The following is a 27,147-nucleotide window of genomic DNA, read 5'->3' as shown; positions in this document are numbered from 1 at the left end:
TCCCTCAAATACCCCCTGGAGAGTAAGCGTCCGGTCATCCCCCACCTCAACTGGACAGTGGGTGTCCAGTCAACCCCCCCCAATCCGGACAGTGAGGGTCCAGTCACCCCCCCCCAATCCGGACAGTGAGGGTCCAGTCACCCCCCCCCCCAATCCGGACAGTGAGGGTCCAGTCACCCCCCCCCAATCCGGACAGTGAGGGTCCAGTCACCCCCCCCAATCGAGACAGTGAGGGTCCAGTCACCCCCCCCCCCCCAACTGCACAGTGAGGGTCAAGTGCCCCCCCCCACCACTGGACAGTGAGGGTCCAGTCAGTCCCCCCCACCCCAGCTGGACAGTGAGGGTCCAGTCAGTCCCCCCCCCCCCCCCCCCCCACCCCACCCCAGCTGGACAGTGAGGGTCAAGTCCCCCCCCCCCCCCCCAAAGCTGGACAGTGAGGGTCTTTACCATCCCCACCCCCACCTCCCGAAGCTGGACAGTGAGGGTCTAGTTCCCTCCCCCTCCACGGACAGTGGGGGTCCGGCCACCCCTCCATCCCAGCTGGACAGTGAGGGTCCGGTCACCCTCCGCATCCCAGCTGGACAGTGAGGTTCCGGTCACCCTCCCCACCCCAGCTGGACATTAAAGGTCCTGTCACCCCCCCCCCCCCCCCCCCGTGTCCTGGGGTCCTATTCCCTCGGGCCCGCTCTCCTGCCCCGGCCTCCCGTATTGTGCTGACGCCGCTCACTGCCGCTTGTCCGGGCGGCCAGATCTCTCCCTGTCCCTGTGTGTGTGAAGGTTGGAGTGAGGAGCCGCCTCTCCCAGCGGAGCAAAGGCCAGCAGCGGCGCAGGATGGTGAGTGAGACCGGCCGGGGAATGCAGCCTGCAGTCGGGGCTACAAGAGTCCTGAGCGCAGGAGGTTCCAAGTGTCTGGGCTGAGCAGTAGCACCTTTACTGCTGCTTTGTAATTTGAGAAGGCCTACTCTTTAAACCAGTCACAATGCGGTGCTTCGACAATGGTGTCAGGGTAGGATTCTGACTCGATGCTGCCGGAGGAACATGGGGAACAAAGATGACGGTGTTCCCTTGACACTTGCTCTTCGCGATGATGGTTGGGATTGCAATGCTAGAAGCTACCCTTGAAACGAGCATGATCTTTCATTGCAATGCAGCTTTTGAACAGTAGTACATCGATCATGAAGGAGATGGATAATTAATCTAGAAACCGGCTGATGCTCCCATGGACTGCTTTGTCCAGAATGGTGTCAGACTTTGTGTTCCTGCTGCATCATAAGTGAATACTCAGAATAAAAGCGGAAAGTGCTGGAAGTTCTCAGCAGGCCAGGCAGTATCTGTGGAGAGAGAAACAGGCTGAAGATCCTCAGAATTCCTACAGTGCCGAAGGAGGCCATTCGGCCCATTGAGTTTGTACCAACCACAATCCGACCCAGACCCTATCCCTATAACTCCACATATTTACCCTGCTAATCCTCCTAACCTACACATCTTTGGACACTAAGGGGCAATTTAGCATGGCCAATCCACCTAACCTGCACTTCTTTGGAACTAAGGGACAACTTAACATTGCTAATCAACCTAACCTGCACATCTTTGGAGTGTGGGAAGAAACAGGGACATCTGGAGGAAACCCTTGCAGACACAGGGAGAACGTGCAAACTTCACACATACAGTGACCTGAGGCTGGAATTGAACCCGGCGCTATGAGGCAGCAGTGCTAACCACTGAGCCGCCCTCAATCCTGTTTTGGACTTTGTTGATAGTTGAGAGTATTTAGGGGTTACTTGTCACAAGATAGGCAATCTGTCTGCTGCTTTTGTGACTATGATATTGATATCATAGATCCAGTTAAACTTCTGATTGATGGTGGTGGTGCTTTTGAAGGTCAGGAGGTTATTTTTCTTTGTGGAAATGGCCATTATGATGTGATGTGATCCGAATGTTATCTGCCACTTTCAGTTTAAGTCTTAATGTTGTGCTCTACTGGCCTGTTCAGACTGGCCTGAACTGCTTTGAGGAATAGTGAATGGACTGAACACTAGAATGGTTAATGAAATACCTGGGATTTTCTCTGCACTGTGAATGATATGAAATTGCAGAAAATGTGAATGTGGCATTTTCCTCTTCCTTTCTTAAATTATGACATGCTTCTTCGTGATTATCAGTGCTGGTGAGGATTGTTTTCCTGCTCACAGGATAATATTTTGAGGTAACTAAAGCTACCATGAATAAATCTGGTTGGCCTCAACATTTCAGACAGCATACACTGCCTATCATCTGGAGGAATAGGTTATCTGGAGCTGAATGGGAAAATCCCTGTTGTGGGTTTACCTTCCAGGAACCATTAATGATCAAGATTATCTCCCCATTTTTCAAGTTTCTCCATGACCTGCTTGGCTCAAGTGTCAAGTTACTGAGTTTACATGGTTGCCTCTGTTTCATTCTTCGATCAGTAGTCCTGTTCTATTGAAGCTACCATGACTCTGCTTACCTGCACCTATCAAAGGAGAGTAGTCTTTCTTATTGTTAGACAACTGACATAAAAGTTTGAGTCCTCATTAAACAAATATCAGGTAGCAGAATCCTTTGCTTGAGGCCTGAAAATGTTTATCTTGCTGTGATCCTCCTCGGCAGAATATGGCAGCCACACGCTTATTGTACATCTTCACCACCACTACCCCCTGGTAATCCAATCCTGTCCAGTATGAACCCAGGGCATGTTGCTGGTATCTGGTCTCTGGGCAATATCTTTGTGGATATTGCACAGCTTCCTCATCAGTTATCCAATGGACATTGTCTTCAATGAAATGGGAAGAATCTGAGCAGGGTGATGTGCTGTCATCTAATGTGCTAACTATACTAATATTTTAGACTCCCAAAAAAACGAGCGGAAAGCTCAGAGGAGCAATGGCTATATAGTAGCATGAATGACATTTAGCTTATTTGGTTAGAATTTGATGCAAAATGACACCGACAGCACAAGTTCATCCTCACACTGTGGTAGTTCATTGGAGGCCTGCACTGCTCACTTGCCCCATGCTTGATGTGCAGTGGTGCCCCTCAGTTGTCTTTTGAATGGAGAAAGATGCCCATGGTCCTTCATGGACTACAACTAATTACCTAAATAACATTGGGAGATCAGGAAAGATTGCAACAGAGAGTCAGGGATAAGCGGTGATCGTTTTTATACATAAAGTAGGACATACAGCACAAAAACAGGTCATTTAGCTGAACCAATTCCATTCCTCGCAAACCTTATGTTATCTTTCCTCATCTAACTCATTTCAGCTTCATTCCTTTTCCCTTATACATTTATCTAACTTCCCCTTAAATGCATCTATGCTATTTATCTCAACTGCACCCCGTGGTAGTGAGTTCCATAATCTCACCACTCTTTGGGTAAAGCAGTTTCTCCTGAATTCATTGGCCTATAGCTTTGCTGTGCTCCACAAGAGGAATATTTTGCATCTACTTTATCTTTGATAATTTTAAAGACCTCTGAGATTGGCCTTATCTTTTTAAGAGAAAAGAGACTTGGCCTGTTCATCCTCTCATAGGTACACACCTGCATTTCCGGTATAATCTTTGTAAATCTTTCTATGCATTCTCTTCAGTGTCCTTTTAATGATATGGTGCCCTGTGTTGTACGCAGTACTCGAAGTGTGAGCAAGGTTTAATGCTAGTTTAATTTTATAATTCTATCTCTCTAGAAATAAACTCTACTGCTTAGTTTGCCTGGGTTCATAAACAGTAGAGCCAACATAGTTACATGAGAAAGGAGTGGGAGATTTAGCCTGAAGTTAGCCAGAGAAGATGGTGACCAAAGGGAAAAGCTTCTGCCACAATGTGATTACATTTGAAAGTGCCATTCTGAACGACTTGTTACATTACCCTGGGTAGAAGGCTTATTTGTTGCTGTGTTTCTTATGTGTACCCTTGGTTGGTTAGTCGTATGTGGTGTGTGTTGTTGTGGTAGAATGTAGTATCTGGGAAACTCAGGCTGTATTTTCTTCTGAGATTTTAGTGAATAATTCAATGTTGGTATAAAGTAGTATTTTTTGCTGACGTTTTTTTTTCTTGTGAAGTTTCAGAGAAGATTCTAGCCCCGGAAAGGAAGGAAATAAAATGTCAGAGTGCTTTCTAAAATCATGTTGCTGATTAGATTTCTTATTCTCCAGCAGATGTTTTATGAATTGGAGCTGCAATGTATGAATGGTGTTATTGAAATGGCTAATGTATCCCCAGACTAATGAGATGTATTATTGTATAGTAATTTGCTCCTGCTGCCTTCATTTTATCCTCTTGTGGTTGTATGAAGGATGAGTTGAGAGTAAGATCACAATGCTGACAATTTCTAGGATATGTACCTGTTCTTCATAAGCTTGTTAAAATTTAGTTAATTGTTTTTGTAATAATGTCTTTTTTATTACACATTTGTTTTGCTAGATCCGTATTGCTGCGTTAAATGACACTACAGTGGTGGAAGACCATGAAGAATCCTTCAAGAGCCACAAAACTCAAACAAAAGAGGCTCAGGTTTGTCCCATTGTTTAACATTGTGAATTGTAGCATTCCAGTTGAAATAAGTTAACCAATCACAAACTGAGGATTTTCTAGGCAATGCATAGAATTCCTACAGTGCAGAAGGTGGTCATTCGGCCCATTGAGTCTTTACTGACTCTCCAGTAGAGCATCCCACTCAAGCCCTATCCCTGTAACCATGCGTATTTACCTCAGTAATCCCCCTAAACTACACAACTTTGGACACTAAGGAGCAATTTAACATGATCAGTCAACCTAACCTGCACATCTTTGGACTGTGGGAGGAAACCCACACCCAGACACGGGGAGAGCATGCAAACTCCACACAGACAGACACCCAAGGCTGGAATTGAACCCAGGTCCCTTTTATAGGTGGTCCTTTTATACCAGATGCCTGGTGATCACCTGATATCATTTCAACAGTCGTTGTTTCTCAGCTGAAGGTGTGAAGGACATTTTGTTTTTATTGGCGACTGCTCTCCAGGCTATGACCTAAACTAATTTAACTAATGTATGTTTTTCTAATACAGGAAGCTGAAGCATTTTCTCTCTACCACAAAGCATTAGATCTCCAGAAACATGATCGCTATGAAGAGTCTGAAAAGGCTTATCATGAACTCTTGAATACGCAGCTGCTGAAAGAGGTAAGCATCACAAGACATGCAGAAACTTGGAGTTTAAACCCATTTTGTACTCATTGCAATGCTATCCACTTGTCCTGTAATACTCAAGAATCTTGACATCATCCAGGAAAAGCAGCCTGCTTGACGAGAAATCTATACACCCTCTTAAACAGCTGTTCTTGAGTCGGTTGGTACGTGACCTCAGACTTTTGTATCTTTTTCCAGACGGAAAAAGGTGCAAGAGAGTATGTCCGGGGTGCACGGGGTCCTTAATTATGCTGGCTGCTTTTACAAGGCAGTGGGAAGTGTTGACAGAATCAATGGATGGGAGACTGGTTTGAGTGATCGACTGGACTTCATTCACGAATGACCCTTCGTAGTTTCTTGAGGTCTTGGGCAGAGCAGGAGCCATACCAAGCTGTGATACAACCAGGAAGAATGCTTTCTATGATGCATCTGTAAAAGTTGGTGAGAGTCGTAGCGGACATGCCAAATTTCCTTAGTCTTCTGAGAAAGTAGAGACGTTGGTGGGCTTTCTTAACTATAGTGTCGGCATGGGGGAACCAGGACAGGTTGTTGGTGATCTGAACACCTCAGAGCTTGAAGCTCTTGACCATTTCTACTTTGTCCTCGTTGATGTAGACAGGGGCATTTCTCTACTATGCGTACTGAAGTCGATGACAACCTCCTTCGTTTTGTTGACATTGAGGGGAGAGATTATTGTCATCGCACCAGTTCACCAGGTTCTCTATCTCATTTCTGTACTCTGTTTCATCATTGTTTGAGATCTAACCAACAATGGTGGTATCGTCAGCAAACTTGAAAATCAAATTGGAGGGAATTTGATCACACGGTCATAGGTGTATAAGGAGTATAGTAAGGGGCTGAGGACACAGCCTTGTGGGGCACCGGTGTTGAGGATGATCCTGGAGGAACGCCACCAGCTGGAAGTTCCTCTCCAATCACTCGCCATCCTGAGTTGAAAATAAATCACCCTTTCTTCTCTGTCGCTGGGTGAAAATCCTGGAACTCCCACCATCACAGCACTGTAGGTGTACCAACAGCTGATGGACTGAGTGGCTCAATAAACAGCTCACCACCATCTTCTCGAGCAATTGGGAATGGACAATAAATGCTGGTCTAGCCAGTGATGTTTACATCCCACAGATGAATAAAAATGGGGAGGCAATGGCCTAGTGGTATTATCACTAAATTATTGATCCAGAAACTCAGCTAGTATTCTGGGGACCTGGGTTCAAATCCTGCCACAGCAGATGGTAGAATTTGAATTGAATAAAAATATCTGGAATTAAGAATCTACAGCTGACCATGTAACCATTGTCAATTGTTGTAAAAACCCATCTGGTTCACTAATGTCCTTAGGGAAGGAAATCTGCTGTCCCTACTTGGCCTGGCCTACATGTGACTCCAGAGCCACAGCAATGTGGTTGACTCTCAACTGTCCTCTGAACGAGGGCAACTAGGGATGGGCAATAAATACTGGCCAACCAGTGACACCAATGTCCCACGAATTAATAAAAAAGTATATTGCTGGGCCCTGTCAATGGGTTGTAAAGAAGTTTTTAAATCTCAAGTTCTTAACTGCAAGATTTCCTCCTTGTGCAACTCAGAGCAAGTATGTTTCTCGAGTGACCCTCCTATCTCCCCATTTCCATCTTCCAGCTCAATTTGTCCACGAGACTCACTTCTACCCACCTTCTATCCCTTAACTTCATTAATGCCCACTAAAGTGCATCCTGGCTCCAATGCTAGTTGACCACATAATAGAAAGAAACACTTGCTTTATTATGGTGCTTTACACAGGCAATGGGGAGTTGGTTAGCTCAGTTGGCTGGAAGGCTAGTATGTGTTGCAGAGCGACTCCCAATAGCACGGGTTCAGTTCCTGTACTGCCTGAGATTATTCATGAAGGCCGTCCTCCTCAACCTTGCCCCTTGCCTGAGGTGTGGAGATCCTCAGGTTAAATCGCCACCAGTCAGCCTATGGTCATCTGGGACTATGGCAACTTTACCTTTACACAAGTATGTATTACAATTAATCAACTACCCTTCTAAAGAAGAAACATAAAGGACTCAACGTTAACTGTTTCTCTCTTCAAGATGCTGCCATCTGAGTTTTGACAGATTCTGGAAATCTGGCATAAAAACAGCATTTTGCTTTTCTTTCAGAAATGTCTATCTTGCATTGTCCTTCATCTCCTGATACTGCCAGTCACACCATCCCTCCTCCACTGCCTTTCCTTTGTTATTCTGCTCAATGTGACTGTTCTTGCTTGGTTCGTTTTTCATCCAGTTGTAGCGACTATGTACAGTTTGACGCCCAGCTCTACTTTTCCATCACCTCTTAACAAAACCTTGAGTGAATGTGATGTCAAACTGTTTTTCCAGCAACCAATCCTGGAGGAGCTGAAATTTCCTTCAGTTAAGTATTGGGAAGACTGAAGGCATCACCTTCAAGCACCTCCTACATCACCTCAAACTCATACTCTTGCTGCTGATTTCATCCCATTTCCCAGTCATTGTTCAAGCTTGAACCAGATGTTTTACAACTGGGCCTTCGAGTTTGACCCTGAGCTGATCTTCCAACCTCACATCCTGTCTCGGACAAGGATCACCTATTTCCACTTCTGTGACTTGGCCCACCTCTATCATCACCTCACTCCTGAAACTCTCATCCAGGCCTTTGCCACCTCTCAGATGGGAGTATTGCAGTGCTGTCTTGGGTTAACCTGCGAAACCTCCAGGAAATTCAGTTCATACTGAACTCTGCTGCCCTTATCCTGTCCTGCACCAAGTCCCACTCAGCCATTTTCTCCGTGCTTGTTGATCTACTTTGGTCCTTGGTCCCCTAACATCTCAGATTTAAAATTGTCATTCTCCTCCAGCCTGAGAACCTTTCCTGCTTTACCCTGGTTCTGGCCTATTGTTGAGCCCCCATCCTTTGCTCTTCCATTGGCAAACATACCTTTGGTTGACTGGACCCTGCAATCTGAAGTTCCTTCTCCAAGTCTCTTGACTTCCTTCCTTTTCCTCTTTAAGTCCCACCTTTTGACTATGCTTTAGTCATTCCTCCTCTATCCTCTATGTTGAATTTTATCTATTTCTATGTTTAAGCTGTTACGTGAAATCTAATTGTTGCACTGGGGACAAATTACTCAAGTTTTGCCCGTGTGTTTATTGAACGTACTTGATTGAAACTGTCTTTTGTATGTAGCTATTAGTTAGATAGAGGAAACGCCTCTTGCAGGTGAGTGAGCTCAGAGTAACTCCCAATTGCTTGCTGACAACCATCTAGTCCCTTAATGAAATGTACACATTTTGCTATGTTAACTTATAGGCTGTTCTATCTGGTGATGAGAATGAAGGTTTAAAGCACCCTGGATTGATGCTGAAGTATTCTACATATAAAAACTTGGCCAGTTTAGCATCCCAGAAAGATGACCCAAGCACAGCTATGGAATTTTATCTGGAGGTGAGAAACAAAATATATTTATTGCAAAAAGAGTTGATGCTCGGACTCATGAGTGGATGTGAGAATCATTTGGAAAATATTTTTTAAAAATATCAATACTCTTGATTTTCCAGATGTTCAAACTGTTAAATGGTTGTTGCTTGATTTTCTTTTAGCAACCGGCTTCGTTGTTTTTAGCCAAACCCAATTATAGAATCATAGAGTTATAGAGTCATAGAGGTTTACAGCATGAAAACAGGCCCTTCGGCCCAACTTGTCCAAACAGCCCTTTTTTTTTAAAACCCCTAAGCTAATCCCAATTGCCCGCATTTGGCCCATATCCCTCGATACCCATCGTACCCATGTAACTATCTAAATGCTTTTTAAAAGATAAAATTGTACCCGTCTCTACTACTACCTCTGGCAGCTTATTCCAGACACTCACCACCCTCTGTGTGAAAAAATTGCCCCTCTGGACACTTTTGTGTCTCTCATCTCTCACCTTAAACCTATGCCCTCTAGTTTTAGACTCCCCTACCTTTGGGAAAAGATATTGACTATCTACCTTGTCTATGCCCCTCATTATTTTATAGACCTCTATAAGGTCACCCCTCAGCCTCCTACGCTCCAGAGAAAAAAGTCCCAGCCTGTTCAGCCTCTCCTTATAACTCAATCCATCAAGTCCCGGTAGCATCCCAGTAAATCATTTCTGCACTCATTCTAGTTTAATAATATCCTTTCTATAATAGGTGACCAGAATTGCACACAGTATTCCAAGTGTGGCCTTACCAATGTCTTGTACAACTTCAACAAGACGTCCCAACTCCTGCATTCAATGTTCTGACCGATGAAACCAAGCATGCCAAATGCCTTCTTCACCACTCTGTCCACCTGTGACTCCACTTTCAAGGAGCTATGAACATGTACCCGTAGATCTCTTTGTTCTGTAACTCTCCCCAACGCCCTACCATTAACTGAGTAAGTCCTGCCCTGGTTCAATCTACCAAAATGCATCACCTTGCATTTGTCTAAATTAAACTCCATCTGCTATTTGTCAGCCCACTGGCCCAATTGATCAAGATCCCGTTACAATTGGAGATAACTTTCTTCACTGTCCACTATGCCATCAATCTTGGTGTCATCTGCAAACTTACTAACCATGCCCCCTATATTCTCATCCAAATCATTAATATAAATGACAAATAACAGTGGGCCCAGCACTGATCCCTGAGGCACACTGCTGGTCACAGGCCTCCAGTTTGAAAAACAACTCTCTACAACCACCATCTGGCTTCTGTCAAGAAGCCAATTTTGTATCCCTTTAGATACCTCACCCTGGATCCCGTGAGATTTAACTTTATACAACAAATCTACCATGTGGTACCTTGTCAAAGGCCTTGCTAAAGTCCATGTAGACAACATCAACTGCACTGCCCTCATCTACCTTCTTGGTTACCCCTTCAAAGAACTCAATCAAATTTGTGAGACATGATTTTCCACTCACAAAGCCATGCTGACTGTTCCTAATTGGTCCTTGCATCTCTAAATGCCTGTAGATCCTGTCTCTCAAAATACCTTCCAACAATTTACCTACCACAGATGTGAGGCTCACTGGCCTGTAGTTCCCAGGCTTTTCCCTGCAGCCCTTTTTAAACAAAGGCACAACATTTGCCACTCTCCAATCTTCAGGCACCTCACCCATGACTATCAATGATTCAAATATCTCGGCTAGGGGACCCACATTTTCCTCCCTAGCCTCCCACAGCGCCCTGGGATATACTTCATCAGGTCCCGGGGATTTATCTACCTTGATGCACTTTAGCACCACCACCTCTGTAATATGTACACTCCTCAAGACATCACTATTTATTTCCCCAAACATCCATGCTTTTCTCAACAGTAAATACTGATGAGAAATATTCATTTAGGATTTCACCCATCTCTTGTGGATCCGCACATAGATGACCTTGTTGATCCTTAAGAGGCTCTACTCCCTCCCTTGTTACTCTTTTGCTCTTTATGTATTTGTAGAAGCTCTTTGGATTCAGTTGCTGGTGTTCAAATTAAAAGAAGCCAGCAAAACTTGCATATCATTTTTTGCTCTTCTCCTCCCTGGTTTCTCACATATTCCATCACACTCATTGCGCCGGTTTCCTGCATTTCATCTCCCCTTCCTTTGCACCGTGTCCTCTGTGCAATTTGCTTTATGGGAGTGGCGCAGAGGCTGCAGCAAATCAGCCCTTCCATGCATCCCACTTAAACAGACCATTTATCCCAACATTGTGACATTCCTAACAGTTTGAGAACTACTAATTATATGAAAATAAATGCCATATATTGTTCCATGTACCAGGAGCTAAATTTGCATATTCTCTGAGCATTCACTCTCGATCCAACTCTTTATTTGTAATGTATCTCTTTCACAGGCTGTAATGTTGGACTCTACAGATGTGAACCTTTGGTACAAAATAGGAAGAGTGGCAATGAGGCTGATTCGTGTTCCACTGGCCCGCCATGCCTTTGAAGAAGGACTCAAATGTAATGTCGATCACTGGCCATGTCTGGACAATCTCATCACTGTGCTGTACACACTTAGTGATTACACCAGTAAGTTGAAATGTCATGAATTCTTGGATAATGGTTCTGTATGGGGATTACCGGCTGTGTTCCATGCAATTAGACCAATATTTGATATTTGAAATGCTGCTTATTGGAATTATACAGTGAGCAGGAGCTTGTGGCATCCTGGCGGCTGCAGTGAACCTTTCAGGAAAAGGTGGGCATCAGAAAGAGTGCAAGTTGGATTTTGATTATGATCACATTCATGATTTATTTGCCAGCCAACATTTGGCTATCTAGGTCTGTGTATATAAAATGACCACTTGCTAGACTACTCTGCTACTGAGCGCTGTGAAATGACACAGCAGACCTTTCTCTGGGAAAGAAACTGCAACCTGAAAGGGAACATGAGCATCTTTGGTTCTGCAAAGAGCCAAGGAGACACAGAAAGAAGTCACAATTGTCACTACATTCCATCTTTTTAGAATTCAATCTTTAAATTCTACTTCCTGCAGTCAATATTTTGTGTGTCAATTGTTTTGCTATGTCGAATTTGTTGAGCTATTTCTTTTTCCATTTACTTTATTTAATCTGAGGGCTCTGTGATAGATGCTGTTGTTGAGTTAGTTTTTGAGACGTCCCAAGTCTATTTCAAGCCTACAAAGGCATTGTGGGAAGCAATTTAAGTTATTTTGAATAAAATAAGCTTGTTGGAACTTATTTTAAAATTTAATTTTGTTTAATGGTCTTTGAACCCACTATTCCTACCACTTCCTGGGGCCCAAACGTCACAGTAGCTTGCCGTGACGTGATTTAGCACCACCTGCTCAGCCTTGCCTAGCTTTCCATTCTCGGTGTTACTTCTGATCATGATTGCTGTTTCTTGCCCTCTTGCTTGTTCCCTGCTGCATGGGACCTGGATTAAGTGGAACGCTTGCAGATTTATTTTACAAATTCTTTCAATAGAGGTGGTCTCCCTTTTGCAACTTTCTACCTGAGGGTTCCCCTTCTGCAACATTGCAATGTCTGACTCTTGAGTTTTATTACTGTTGAATGAGATATTTAGATTTAAAAGAGCTAAATTTATTTTACATTCCTAGAGAATAACAAGAGTAAAATTTGACATGAAACATGTATTAAACCCGAGTGAATGTCTGACTGCAGACACCTTGCTCCCAGGGAATCTTTCTTTATATGTAAGAATCTTAGAGTAGTTAGTTGATCCATTTGTGAGTCTTTAGTTTGAGACTGGGAAGAGTTAACTGTGTTTCATATGAAGCTCTTTACATATATACAAACATATGAAGCAGGAGTAGGCCAATCAGCCCCTTCGGCCTACTCCACCATTCAGTAAGATCATGGCTGATCTGATTGTAACCTCCGTTCACATTCCTGTCAACCCCTGATAATCTTTCACCCCCTTTTTTAAGCAAGAATCTATCTAGCTCTGCCTTAAAAATATTCAAAGATTCTTCTTCCACTGCCTTTTGAGGAAGAGATTTCCAAAGACTCATGACCTGAGAAAAATATTCTCCTCATCTCTGTCTTAAATGAGTGACCCCTTAATTTTAAACAGTGTCTCCTAATACTAGATTCTCTCACAAGAGGAAACATCCTCTCCACATCCACCCTGTCAATATCCCTCATGATCTTAAAGGTTTCAATCAAGTTGCCTCTTAAACTGCAATGGATACGTCTAGTCTGCCCAACCTTTCCTCATGAGACAACCCGCCCATTCCTGGTATTAGTTCTAATAAACTTTCTCTGAACTGCTTTTAATGCATTTACATCTTTCCTTAAATAAGGAGGCTAATGCTGTATACTGTTCCAGATGTGGTCTCACTAATGCCTGAATACAACTGAAGCATAGCACCCCAACTTTTTTAATCCGTTCCCCTCACAATAAACAATGACATTCTATTAGCTTTCCTAATTACTAGCTTTACCTGTATACTTTTTATGATGCATGCTGGTATGTCATTGGTCTCACAACTCTGTGGAATTAAATGTAATGTCCAGTGGGCCAGTCTTGGTATTGTAAATCAGATTATTTGTGAAAATAACTCTTGTTTGAACAGAGAAGCACCTGAATTGATTCTCACAAGATAAGTAATTTGTTATGATTTAGGAAATCTATAATAGGAATCAGTTTTTTGGATTTGCGAGATGATTGTAACTTGCCCAGCAGTTAATTAGTCATTTATCCCTCCTGGAAAGTGCCATGATATAGCAGCACTATACAGTTTGAGATAATAAAGTCATAGTTATGTTACTTAAAGCTGTATGTTCACCAGGTTTATGAAGTTGATGAAGTAGTTTTTTTTAAATGTTTACTGTCTATAATGTCCTGCATTTGCGGTTGTAGTGGTTGTAATTTGCTGTCCATTCAGCCGTAAAACTGACAGCTATTGTGACTGCACAGTTAAATAAGGGAATTCAGATGTTGCTGTTAGTGATTCCGAACCCCTTCACAGGATACGATGTTGAAATCACTGCAGATGGAAATGTTAGAAATCATATGATTTGGCATGAGCTATAAACCCTTGTAAATACCTTGTTGGATGAGGTTAACTGGATTTTCAATGGCATGCTAAGTCATAGTTATTGCTGAAAAACCTATTTGGCCCTGAAAACGAATATTGTATTTGTAGAATGTCAAATTTCTCAATTTTGATAATTCCACATTTTTTTAATGTAATATTTTAAAAGTTTCAAATATTTCAGCTACTTCATTCCACTTTCACTGTTTGTAAAATTTTATATGAAGTGAAGAATAATTGGTGCATTTTGCTTTCTGGTTTGTTGTCGGTGAGAATTCTTCAAAATCATAGAATCCCTACAGTACAGAAGGAGACCATTCGGCCCATCGAGTCTGTACCGACCACAATCACACCCAGGCCCTATTCCCGTAACCCCACACATTTGCCCTGCTAACCAGCCTGACACTTGGGTCAAATTTAGCATGGCCAATCAACCTAACGCGCACATCTTTGGAATGTGGGAGGAAACCGGAGCACCCAGAGGAAACCCACGCAGACAAGGGGAGAATGTGCAAACTCCACACAGTCAGAAAGCCGAGGCCGGAATTGAACCCGGGTCCCTGGCGCTGTGAGGCAGCAGTGCTGACCACTGTACCACCGTGCCCCCCAAAATATGATTGGATCTTTGGCCTATTTAATGGCATCACTTGCTGAATGTTAATGTTGGAATTAGACATCGGGAAAGGTGACATCACAACACAAGATCATTGTAGACTGCTTTCTTCAAAGTCATGATGTGGAGATGCCGGCGTTGGACTGGGGTGAACACAGTAAGAAGTCTCACAACACCAGGTTAAAGTCCAACAGGTTTACTTGGTAGCAAATACCATTAGCTTTTGGAGCGCTGCTCCTTCGTCAGATGGAGTGGAAATGTGTTCTCAAACAGTGCACAGAGACACAGAAATCAAGTTACAGAATACTAATTAGAATGCGAATCCCTAAAGCCAGCCAGGTCTTAAAGGTACAGACAATGTGGGTGGAGGGAGCATTAAACACAGGTTAAAGAGATTTGTATTGTCTCCAGACAGAACAGCTGGTGAGATTCTGCAAGTCCAGGGGGCAAGCTGTGGGGGTTACTGATAATGTGACATAAATCCAACATCCCGGTTTAGGCCGTCCTCATGTGTGCGGAACTTGGCTATCAGTTTCTGCTCAGCGACTCTGCGCTGTCGTGTGTCGTGAAGGCTGCCTTGGAGAACGCTTACCTGAAGATCCAAGGCTGAATGCCCGTGACTGCTGAAGTGCTCCCCCACAGGAAGAGAACAGTCTTGCCTGGTGATTGTCGAGCGGTGTTCATTCATCCGTTGTCGTAGCGTCTGCATGGTTTCCCCAATGTACCATGCCTCGGGACATCCTTTCCTGCAGCGTATCAGGTAGACAATGTTGGCCGAGTTGCAAGAGTAGGTACCGTGTACCTGGTAGATGGTGTTCTCACGTGAGATGATGGCATCCATGTCGATGATCCGGCACGTCTTGCAGAGGTTGCTGTGGCAGGGTTGTGTGGTGTCGTGGTCACTGTTCTCCTGAAGGCTGGGTAGTTTGCTGCGGACAATGGTCTGTTTGAGGTTGCGTGGTTGTTTGAAGGCAAGAAGTGGGGGTGTGGGGATGGCCTTGGCGAGATGTTCGTCTTCACCAATGACAGGTTGAAGGCTCCGGAGGAGATGCCGTAGCTTCTCCGCTCCGGGGAAGTACTGGACGACGAAGGGTACTCTGTCCACCGTGTCCCGTGTTTGTCTTCTGAGGAGGTCGGTGCGGTTTTTTGCTGTGGCGCGTCGGAACTGTTGATCGATGAGTTGAGCACCATATCCTGTTCTTAGGAGTTCATCTTTCAGCGTCTGGAGGTGTCTGTTGCGATCCTCCTCATCCGAGCAGATCCTGTGTATTTGGAGGGCTTGTCCGTAGGGGATGGCTTCTTTAACGTGTTTAGGGTGGAAGCTGGAGAAGTGGAGCATCATGAGGTTATCCGTGGGCTTGCGGTACAGTGAGGTGCTGAGGTGACCGTCCTTAATGGAGATGCGTGTGTCCAAGAATGCAACCGATTTCGGAGAGTAGTCCATGGTGAGTCTGATGGTGGGATGGAACTTGTTGATGTCATCATATAGTTGTTTCAGTGATTGCTCACCATGAGTCCAAAGGAAGAAAATGTCATTGATGTATCTAGTGTACAGCATCGGTTGAAGGTCCTGTGCGGTGAAGAAGTCTTGTTCGAACCTGTGCATGAAGATGTTGGCATATTGAGGTGCGAATTTGGTCCCCATGGTTGTTCTGTGTGTCTGGATGAAGAACTGGTTGTTGAAGGTGAAGACATTGTGGTCCAGGATGAAGCGGATGAGTTGTAAAATTGCATTTTACAACCCCTTTATTGCCTCTCCAAGGCGGCCTTCACGACACACGACAGCGCAGAGTCGCTGAGCAGAAACTGATAGCCAAGTTCCGCACACATGAGGACGGCCTAAACCGGGATGTTGGATTTATGTCACATTATCAGTAACCCCCACAGCTTGCCTCCTGGACTTGCAGAATTTCACTAGCTGTTCTGTCTGGAGACAATACACATCTCTTTAACCTGTGTTTAATGCTCCCTCCACCCACATTGTCTGTACCTTTTAAGACCTGGCTGGTTGTAGGGATTCGCATTCTAATTAGTATTCTGTAACTTGATTTCTGTGTCTCTGTGCTCTGTTTGAGAGCACATTTCCACTCCATCTGACGAAGGAGCAGCGCTCCGAAAGCTTATGGTATTTGCTACCAAATAAACCTGTTGGACTTTAACCTGGTGTTGTGAGACTTCTTACTACCTTCTTCAAAGTCAGCAGTGAATGTTGTCATGTAGTTGCTGACTCAAGTGTGGGCCATTATTTTTAATGTCTGTGCTGTTCGATTTATTTTTTCCTGTTTCTATATTGCTTATTGTTGCTTTTCCTCTACCTGCCAGTAATATACCAAGGCTAAGTGACCTGTAGAGTCCTCTTTGGGTCCAACCTGGAAGTTGCATCTGACAATGTGTACAATTTGCACTTGCCAAGTTGCATCAAAATATCCTCCCAGTCTTAATAGAATATGGCCATGTTTAAGGTAGATGTATCTATTCATAAATCAGTGCAAACAACTGAAGTCCAAGGAGATGCTGAACCCATATGAGTGATTTGTTTTTGAGTCACAAGAACGCAAGAAGTAGGAGCAGGAGTAGACCACATGGCCCATCGACTCTGCTATTAATACAATCCTGGCTAATCTTGGGCTTCGACTTCACTTTCCTGCCTGATCCCCATATCCTTTGATTCCTGAGGGACCAAAAATTTGTCTGTCCCAGCCTTAAATATATTCAACAATGGAGCATCCACAATCCCCTGGGGTCGAGAATTCTAAATAAGCACAACCTATTGAGTGAATCTCAGTCCTCAGTCCCTATCCTGTGACCTAGATTCCTGACCAGAAATCATCTCAAATGCCCATTCCAAATCTGGTGTGTTTTAATCTAGTGTGATTGTCTCTCATTCTTCTAAACTCCAAACAATATGGACCCAATTTCCTCAGCCTCGTATTGTAGGATAGCCCTCTCATCCCAGGAACCAATTTAGTGAACTTTTGCTGTCCTAAGAACATAAGAAATAGGAGCAGGAGTAGGCCATCTAGCCCCTCGAGCCTGCCCCGCCATTCAATAAGATCATGGCTGATCTGAAGTGGATCAGTTCCACTTACCCGCCTGATCCCTATAACCCCTAATTCCCTTACCGATCAGGAATCCATCTATCCGTGATTTAAACATATTCAACGAGGTAGCCTCCACCACTTCAGTGGGCAGAGAATTCCAGAGATTCACCACCCTCTGAGAGAAGAAGTTCCTCCTCAACTCTGTCCTAAACTGACCCCCCTTTATTTTGAGGCTGTGCCCTCTAGTTCTAGTTTCCTTTCTAAGTGGAAAGAATCTCTCCACCTCTACCCTATCCAGCCCCTTCATTATCTTATAGGTCTCTATAAGATCCCCCCTCAGCCTTCTAAATTCCAACGAATACAAACCCATTCTGCTCAGTCTCTCCTCATAATCAACACCCCTCATCTCTGGTATCAACCTGGTGAACCTTCTCTACACTCCCTCCAAGGCCAATATATCCTTCCGCAAATAAGGGGACCAATACTGCACACAGTATTCCAGCTGCGGCCTCACCAATGCCCTGTACAGATGCAGCAAGACATCTCTGCTTTTATATTCTATCCCCCTTGCGATATAGGCCAACATCCCATTTGCCTTCTTGATCACCTGTTGCACCTGCAGACTGGGTTTTTGCGTCTCATGCACAAGGACCCCCAGGTCCCTCTGCACAGCAGCATGTTGTAATTTCTTTCCATTTAGATAATCCAATTTGCTATTATTTCTTCCAAAGTGAATAACCTCGCATTTGTTAACGTTATACTCCATCTGCCAGATCCTCGCCCACTCACTCAGCCTGTCCAAATCTCTCTGCAGACCTTCTACGCCCTCCACGCGATTCACTTTTCCACTTATCTTTGTGTCACCTGCAAACTTTGTTACCCTACACTCAGTCCCCTCCTCCAGATCGTCTATATAAATGGTAAATAGTTGAGGCCCCAGTACCGATCCCTGCGGCATGCCACTAGTTGCCATCTGCCAACCAGAAAAGCACCCATTTATTCCGACTCTCTGCTTCCTGTCGGATAGCCAATCCCCAATCCACGCTAACACCCTACCCCCAACTCCGTGTGACCCAATCTTCTTCAGCAACCTTTTGTGAGGCACCTTATCAAACGCCGTTTGGAAATCCAAAAACACCACATCCACCGGTTCCCCTCCGTCAACCGCACTAGTCACATCTTCATAAAAATCCAGCAAGTTCGTCAAGCACGATTTTCCCCTCATGAATCCATGCTGCGTCTGCTTAATCGAACCATTCTTATCCTCATTCTTATCCTCATTCTTATCCTCATTCTTATCCTCATTCTTATCCTCATTCTTATCCTCATTCTTATCCTCATTCTTATCCTCATTCGTATCCTCATTCGTATCCTCATTCGTATCCTCATTCGTATCCTCATTCGTATCCTCATTCGTATCCTCATTCGTATCCTCATTCGTATCCTCATTCGTATCCTCATTCGTATCCTCATTCGTATCCTCATTCTTATCCTCATTCTTATCCTCATTCTTATCCTCATTCGCAAGCATATCTTTCCTTAAATATGTGGATCCAAACTGCATACTGTATTCCAGATGTGGTCTCACCAAAATCTTAAAACTTCAATTAATTTAATCTTCATTCTTGCACATCAACATGGCACTTTTAAAAACTTGCAACTGGGGTAACTTTTCAATTATTAATGTAACTTTTACATTGCTGTAAAAATACATCCACAGAAGCTGAGAAAACAGTCTCAACGAGGATAATTGGTGGAGGGGCAGGGGGTGGTGTGTGTTGGGGAGACCAGGGGCAAATCTGAGTGCGATATTGAGACCCAGGCCATACAAGCTTAATCGCAGGGTACTCACATTTGATAGTGAGGAGTGTGACTAGTTTTTTGGATGGCTTGGGTAAACATAATAGATTTGAGATTTGGGTGTATCATAGCCACACGTCTAACTCCTTACACCCAAACATAATCTTTGAAGCCATGTAGTTGGTTTCCATCCAGATTACATGTGAAACTCTCACCCCCATGACCCATGTCGCTGCTGTTCTGTTATCAACTGCAAATTCTGCCTCAATTGTAACTGCAAGGAACATTTTAAACTGTTCGCATCTGAGAAATGGCAGAATAAATCCAAAATTTTAAATTTACGATCTTCACATGAGTTTGTACAGACTGTGCGTACTTAGTGGTCCTGGTTTAGAGGTCATTCAAAACAGACTGCGCATAAGATTTAACATGGATTTTGCAGCCAGTTTGAGGAGCTAATTGTTAAAGAGTGTTATATGCCCACCAAGACATTATTTCCTCCAGAGACTATTTTCTTGTTCGAGAGATGTCCATGTTCTCCAGTGATTGCTAAACAGATTAATCAATGGATGGACTGTGACCCTGTTGTATCTCCGATGTAGAGATTCATTATGCAGAGATGGCCTACTGGAGGATGATGAATTGAGACCATATGCAATGTTGAGAGATGAGCGAAGTGTGTAGTATAGTTGGGTTGTACCATCCCCCGGTCATTCCAAAGTCTTGAATGAAGCTCACCCGGATGCCTCCTGAATTAAAAGCTTAGCTAGGTGTTAAGGTGCTGGACCCAAACCCCGAGTTATATTATGAAGTCAGATTAGATGCCAACAATTTTTTTATTTTTGGTATAAATGTGAATGCCTTGCCTCCGGAGTAGTTCCACTGACAAACTAGGGAATTTTAAAAAACCAAAACAGGCTTCATTCATAACACAGTTTAAGTATAATGCTAACAAAAACCGGTCTTGGGTGACTGTGCGGAGTTTGCATGTTCTCTCCGTGTCTGTGTGGGTTTCCTCCGGGTGCTTTAGTTTCCTCCTACAGTCCAAAGATGTGCAGATTAGGTAAATTGGCAAAGCTAAATTGCCCCTTAGTGTCCCAAGGTTAGGGGGATTAACAGAATAAATGGGAATTACGGGGATAGGGTCTGGGTAAAATGCTCTGTTGGAAAGTTGGTGTAGACTTGATGGGCTGAATGGCTGTCTTCTGCACTGTAGGGCTTCAATGAAAATGAAACAGTTTGACTTTTAACCATTGAACAATCTTTAAACATGAAAAAAACCAGCCCTTAATTTTTAACTTTTCACTAGTTCAGTTCAAATTAAGCAATATTTCTCTTATTGATTTAAACTCCACTTTAAAACTAGTTAGCAAACAGAGGTATACTTGGGTAACAGCGCTGGAACTTTTGGAGAGAGAGAAGAGAACCTCTTTCACAGCTCCAATCACCAACTGCCTTCAAAATGAAAATTTTTTTCTTGCTACGAGCCTGGCTCCTCCCATTAACCTAATAGCACATGACCCTGTCGATCTAGTTTGAAACTCCAGGAGAACTCAAATAAACAAAAGTGCATTAACTCTACAAAGTAACACATTCCTAGCTAAAATGAGTTGTTATTCTGCTTTGTTAACATCCTCCCAGACAAACTGACTGCTTGTAGAAAAACTCTGAATCTTGAGCAGTCTCCCTGAAACATAAAATATATCAATAGCACAGTATCATCACGCAGGTTGTAAGTTTGGTGGCCTAATATGGATCAGGATTTGGAGATCTGCGTGTCAGATCAATCAAAAGATGGTGCCACCAGTACCACGACATTTGTGGGAGTGCCCTGATCATCGATGGTCTGGGCTTCATGTGAACTTTGCAGAGCCTTTCATGGATCATATGTGGATGTGCATTCTAAGTGGTTATAAGTACACATGATCAACATTACCGCTTCAATTAGGATAGAGAAGCTACGCTAAGTTTTTGCATCTCATGGCTTTCTGGATTCTCTTGTTTCTGATGATGCTGCAACATTTACGAATGACTTGTTTCATCCTGCTTCACATGGTTTAGCAGAGTGAGCTGTTCAGACACTGAAAGAAGGATTGAGGAGAATGGCAAGTGATATTTTGGGAACCAAGCGCTCTCAGTTCTTGTTCCAGTATCGTATCATGCCACAAACAACAACAGGACTCTCACCAGCTGAATTGCTGATGGGTAGGAAACCAGAGTCTCATCTGGATCTGCTACATCCACATGTTAAAGCGAGAGTGGGAAGGAGACAGGAGAGGCATGACTAAAGGTAAAGTTACCGTAGTCTCAGATGACCATAGGCTGCTCTCTCCTTCGAGGGGAAGAGCTGACTGGGGTGATTTAATCTGAGGATCACCATACTTCAGGTGAGGGGCAAGGTTGAGAAGGCAGGGCCTTCATGAATAACCTTAGCCAGTGCGGGAATTTAACCTGCGTTGTTGGCGTCACTCTGCATCACTAACCAGCTATCCAGCCAACTGAGCTAAACCGAGGCATGCTAAGCAGAGACATTTCAACCTTACTGATTGTATCTATGCAAGTAATTTTGGCAGTAAACAACGATAGTTGCCTGAAGTTATTCTCAACCAAAGTGATCCAGTATCTTTGGTAGTGAAGCTGACCAAAGGAAGAGTCATTTGCAGACACCAAGGTCACATTTGTCTATGCCATGACTTAGACAGCAAAAGTGCCAGATAACATGACAGATGGAAATGCTGCAGTAGAAACTCGATAGGAAGTGGTTCCTGTTGTACATGATTTCATAGAATCCCTGCAGTGCAGAAGGCACCCATATGGCCCATCGAGTCTGCACCAACTCTCCGACAGAGCATGTTACCCATGGCCAACCCCAGACCTATCCCCATAACCCCACATATTTCCCCACTATTCTCCTAATCCACCAGTGGATTACTTCACGAGAGGATGAGGCCTACTCCTGCGGCCACAGGTCCAGCTCCACTGAAATAAGCCTCACCAGTGGTACTGCACAGGTCACAATATAGTTGCAAAGCTCCTGAAAGACTGATGTTTGGTTGAGGTGAGTTTCATTATGTTTCTTAAAGGGGGTTGAAATTAAGGGGCGTTATAGTAAGCATCTTCCTATTTCAAAGTATGTACTGATGTCATTACCGGCTATTAGAATGCGCGAGTGATGACATCATCAGTAGCGCAAGTGACATCAGTAGCGCAGGCTTTCGTGGTCTAGTCTTAGTGTGAGGGACCTGTGTAGTTAGCTGCCTCCAGCCTGAGGCCATATTGTACTGTATTTCATTTAATTTTAGAAGTAAAGAAGATTGAATATCATAATGCGTACAACTATGTTTTTGTGGCCAAGTTACTGCACTGAAGGGTAAATGGACAGTCTCAGTTTTTAGTAAGCAAACTTCGTATGCGATCAGATAAAGTACCAAAATCACATTGCTCTTCTCTCCTGTTTCAGATTGTCTTTATTACATTTGCAAAGCTTTGGAGAAGGACTGTCGGTACAGTAAAGGTTTAGTTTTGAAAGAGAAAATATTTGAAGAGCAGCCTTGTTTAAGAAAGGATTCTTTCCGTATGTTCTTGAAATGGTAAGTTTTTAACCTGTTACTCTGCAGCTCTAATATAATTTGGCATTGTATAGTTTTGTCTCTTCCTGTTCTTGCAAGTAGTAGCAAAGTAAATTGTAGTCTGCACCATGGTAGATCTATTTTCAGCATTTAGCTTAGGCTTTGATAATTATCTTTTTAAGAAACATGACTTAAAAGTCTTGTGTCCGTTGATATGGCAAAGATGCTGAAAATTCATCAAATTTATAAGCAATAAACGTGCTTGAAGTGCACCAGTCTATGCACCTCAAAGAGGAGGTGGAAAATACATGGTGAGGATTAGCCAAAATGGAGGCAAAAAGGCAGCAGATGGATGGAAGTGAGAATGCAAGGATTGGAGCAGATGGCAAATGGAGGGTGAGAATCAATGGGGCAGATAATGAAGGAGAGGTGAAGTAGTAAAGGAAGGTCGGGGAAATGAATGGCACTAAAACTGGGACAGTTGATAAAGCAAGGAGTGAGGAGAGCTAGAATGGTTTGCAAGGATGTGGACATTATGGATAGTGAGGACAAGGGGAGAAATTGAAAGGTGAGTGTAATGGATGCAGAGAGGAGGGTGCATAATGGATGCAGGAGTGAGGGGTGTATTGGATGGCGAATGGTGGGATGGAAGATGAGAATGGGGTAAAATGGATGGCAAGAAGTGGAAGAAATAGGCAGGTTGGAGACATCTAAATGAATGATGACGGGTCAAGGAACAAGAAAATGAATGTGAGAAAGAAAAGGAATGAAGGGAAGAGGAAAGGTGGATAAATAGATGCAATGAAAAGGTAGGATGGGGGGTGAGTGGCAGGGAGGGGAGAGCAGAAGCAGCAGCCTTGGGTGAGTTGCAGCAGTGTACCTTTCTACTGCAGCTACAATGTGTAAGTGGTGGAGAGAGTAGATGTTTATGGTGGTGGATTGGATGTTAATCAAATGGATTGCTTTGTAGTGGATGGTGTGGAGTTTCTCGAGTGTTGGAGCTGCATTCATCCTGGCAAATGGCAAGATGTTCCATCATACTCTTGACTTTTGTCTTTCGCGAGTCAGGTGGTGAGTTGCTCACTGGAATTTCCAGTTTGCTCTAGTTACTTTGGTTCAATTAAATTTGTAGTCAGTGGTGAGCCCCAGAACGTGAGTGTCAAGGGGAGGTAATTAGACTCGGTTGTTGGATATGGTTAATTGCCTGTCACTTGTGTCGCCAGGCTGTTTATTTGAGTAGATCCCGTGCAGTTTCATTTAGAGCTGGTGTACTTGGTCATTGTCTTTGTCCCCTCTGAAATGGCGTATTTGGACAGTTACCCAGGCTACAGCATGGCGGTTTGGATCTCCTGGGAGCTGATGGTCTGCTGCTTGTTGTGATAGGCCAGGCAGGAAGACTTGCCTGCAATCTGCTTGAAAATGTCATTGACGAATGAGTTCAAGATGCTCATGGCCTTGGAGAAGATGCTGGTGAATCTGCCTCATCACCTTGTAGGTGTAGATGGAGTAACTCTCCTTCCTGGTTCTCTTCCGTTACTTGCTGCCCTTGGGCACTGGCTTCTTGATGATTTTCTGGACGCCCTTCTTGTCAGATGCTTCTCCCTTCTTAGCTTCCACTATGGTTAAGGTTAGGCCTTTACTGTACTGTACTGAACTGAAAGGTTCCTCTTATATTAGAGGAGTTGTTTTATGGATACAGTGCAGACCTTTAGCCTGCCCCTGCAGAGTTTATACAGTTAGTCCTAATCCCCTACTCTTTCCCTATACTTTCGCAAAGTACTTATCTTCAAGTATTTATTCAATTCCCTTTTTGAAAATTACCATTGAATCTGTTTCCACCACCCTTGGGCAATGCATTTTTGATCATAACAACTCACTGGATAAGATTTATTCCTCATATCCTTTCTTTTACCACTTAACTAAATTTATGCTTTTTACGGACCTTTCAGCCAACAAAGAGTTCGTCCTTCTTTGCTCTATTGAAAGTATACATAATTTTGAATATCTGCATCAGATTTCCCCTTAAACTTCTCAGCTTCAAGGAGAACAGCCCTAGCTTCTTCAACCTTTCCATGTAACTAGGCCACAAGTAGTAGGATCAGGAGTGGACCACATGGCTTGTTGAATTATTGAATACAATCATTGCTGATAGTTGCACTTTCCTGCCTGCTGTCTCATGATTCTCTGAGACCAAAATCTGTCTATCCCAGCCTTAAACATTGAACGATGGAGGTCCACAACCCTCTGGGCTAGAGATTTCCAAAGATTCATAAACATCTAATTGAAGTAATCTCAGACCTAAAATGATACTGAGATTGCCCCCGTGATTTAAATTCCCTGACTAACAGAAATAATCTCTCTACCCTTCAGAATTTTGATGTTTCAATGAGATCTTCTCTCATCTTCTAAACTCCAGAGAATAGAGGCCCAATTTACTCAGTCACTCATCTTGGGACACTCGTAGAACATAGAACATAGAACAGTACAGCACAGAACAGGCCCTTCGGCCCACGATGTTGTGCTGAGCTTTATCTGAAACCAAGATCAAGCTATCCCACTCCCTATCATCCTGGTGTGCTCCATGTGCCTATCCAATAACCGCTTAAATGTTCCTAAAGTGTCTGACTCCACTATCACTGCAGGCAGTCCATTCCACACCCCAACCACTCTCTGCGTAAAGAACCTACCTCTGATATCCTTCCTATATCTCCCACCATGAACCCTATAGTTATGCCCCCTTGTAATAGCTCCATCCACCCGCGGAAATAGTCTTTGAACGTTCACTCTATCTATCCCCTCCATCATTTTATAAACCTCTATTAAGTCTCCCCTCAGCCTCCTCCGCTCCAGAGAGAACAGCCCTAGCTCCCTCAACCTTTCCTCATAAGACCTACCCTCCAAACCAGGCAGCATCCTGGTAAATCTCCTCTGCACTCTTTCCAGCGCTTCCACATCCTTCTTATAGTGAGGTGACCAGAACTGCACACAATATTCCAAATGTGGTCTCACCAAGGTCCTGTACAGTTGCAGCATAACCCCACGGCTCTTAAACTCCAGCCCCCTGTTAATAAAAGCTAACACACTATAGGCCTTCTTCACAGCTCTATCCACTTGAGTGGCAACCTTTAGAGATCTGTGGATATGGACCCCAAGATCTCTCTGTTCCTCCACAGTTTTCAGAACCCTACCTTTGACCCTGTAATCCACATTTAAATTAGTCCTACCAAAATGAATCGCCTCACGTTTATCAGGGTTAAACTCCATTTGCCATTTTTCAGCCCAGCTTTGCATCCTATCTATGTCTCTTTGCAGCCTACAACAGCCCTCCACCTCATCCACTACTCCACCAATCTTGGTGTCATCAGCAAATTTACTGATCCACCCTTCAGCCCCCTCCTCTAAGTCATTAATAAAAATCACAAAGAGCAGAGGACCAAGCACTGATCCCTGTGGCACTCCGCCAGCAACCTGCCTCCAGTCCGAAAATTTTCCATCCACCACCACCCTCTGTCTTCGATCAGATAGCCAGTTATCTATCCAATCGGCCAACTTTCCCTCTATCCCACACCTCCTTACTTTCATCATAAGCCGACCATGGGGGACCTTATCAAACGCCTTACTAAACTCCATGTATATGACATCAACTGCCCTACCTTCATCAACACACTTAGATACCTCCTCAAAAAATTCAATCAAATTTGTGAGGCACGACTTGCCCTTCACGAATCCGTGCTGACTATCCCGGATTAATCCGCATCTTTCTAAATGGTCGTAAATCCCATCCCTAAGGACCTTTTCCATCAATTTACCAACCACCGAAGTAAGACTAACCGGTTTATAATTACCAGGGTCATTTCTATTCCCTTTCTTAAACAGAGGAACAACATTCGCCATTCTCCAGTCCTCTGGCACATTCCCCGTGGACAGTGAGGACCCAAAGATCAAAGCCAAAGGCTCGGCAATCTCATCCCTTGCCTCCCAAAGAATCCTAGGATATATTTCATCAGGCCCAGGGGACTTATCGACCTTCAGTTTATTCAAAACTGCCAGGACATCCTCCCTCCGAACATCTATTTCCTCCAGCCTATTAGCCTGTAACACCTTCTCTTCCTCAAAAACATGGCCCCTCTCCTTGGTGAACACTGAAGAAAAGTATTCATTCATCACCTCGCCTATCTCTACTGACTCCATACACAAGTTCCCACTACTGTCCTTGACCGGCCCTAACCTCACCCTGGTCATTCTTTTATTCCTCACATAAGAGTAAAAAGCCTTGGGGTTTTCCTTGATCCGACCCGCCAAGGACTTCTCATGTCCCCTCCTAGCTCTCCTAAGCCCCTTTTTCAGCTCATTCCTTGCTAACTTGTAACCCTCAATCGAGCCATCTGAACC

General features: G+C 43.9%; 1 protein-coding gene across 2 annotated transcripts in view; it reads left to right on the top strand.

Annotated features, from left to right (window-relative positions):
* Positions 1-640: 640 nt before the first annotated feature.
* The window catches only part of cabin1 (calcineurin binding protein 1), a 524,701-nt gene continuing 498,194 nt past the window's right edge, over positions 641-27,147 (top strand). For both annotated transcript variants that reach the window (XM_078226800.1, XM_078226799.1), the window contains exons 1-6: positions 641-834; positions 4,444-4,533; positions 5,070-5,183; positions 8,520-8,654; positions 11,060-11,240; positions 22,647-22,776. In XM_078226800.1, the coding sequence (XP_078082926.1) occupies positions 832-834; positions 4,444-4,533; positions 5,070-5,183; positions 8,520-8,654; positions 11,060-11,240; positions 22,647-22,776 (653 nt within the window). In that variant the 5' untranslated portion in view covers positions 641-831. The remainder of the gene's footprint in view (positions 835-4,443; positions 4,534-5,069; positions 5,184-8,519; positions 8,655-11,059; positions 11,241-22,646; positions 22,777-27,147) is intronic.

This window comes from Mustelus asterias, chromosome 13 (genome assembly GCF_964213995.1).
Source record: "Mustelus asterias chromosome 13, sMusAst1.hap1.1, whole genome shotgun sequence".
Lineage (NCBI taxonomy): Eukaryota > Metazoa > Chordata > Chondrichthyes > Carcharhiniformes > Triakidae > Mustelus > Mustelus asterias.
Note: the sequence above shows the minus strand (reverse complement) of the source record. Positions and strands in the feature narration are given on the sequence as shown.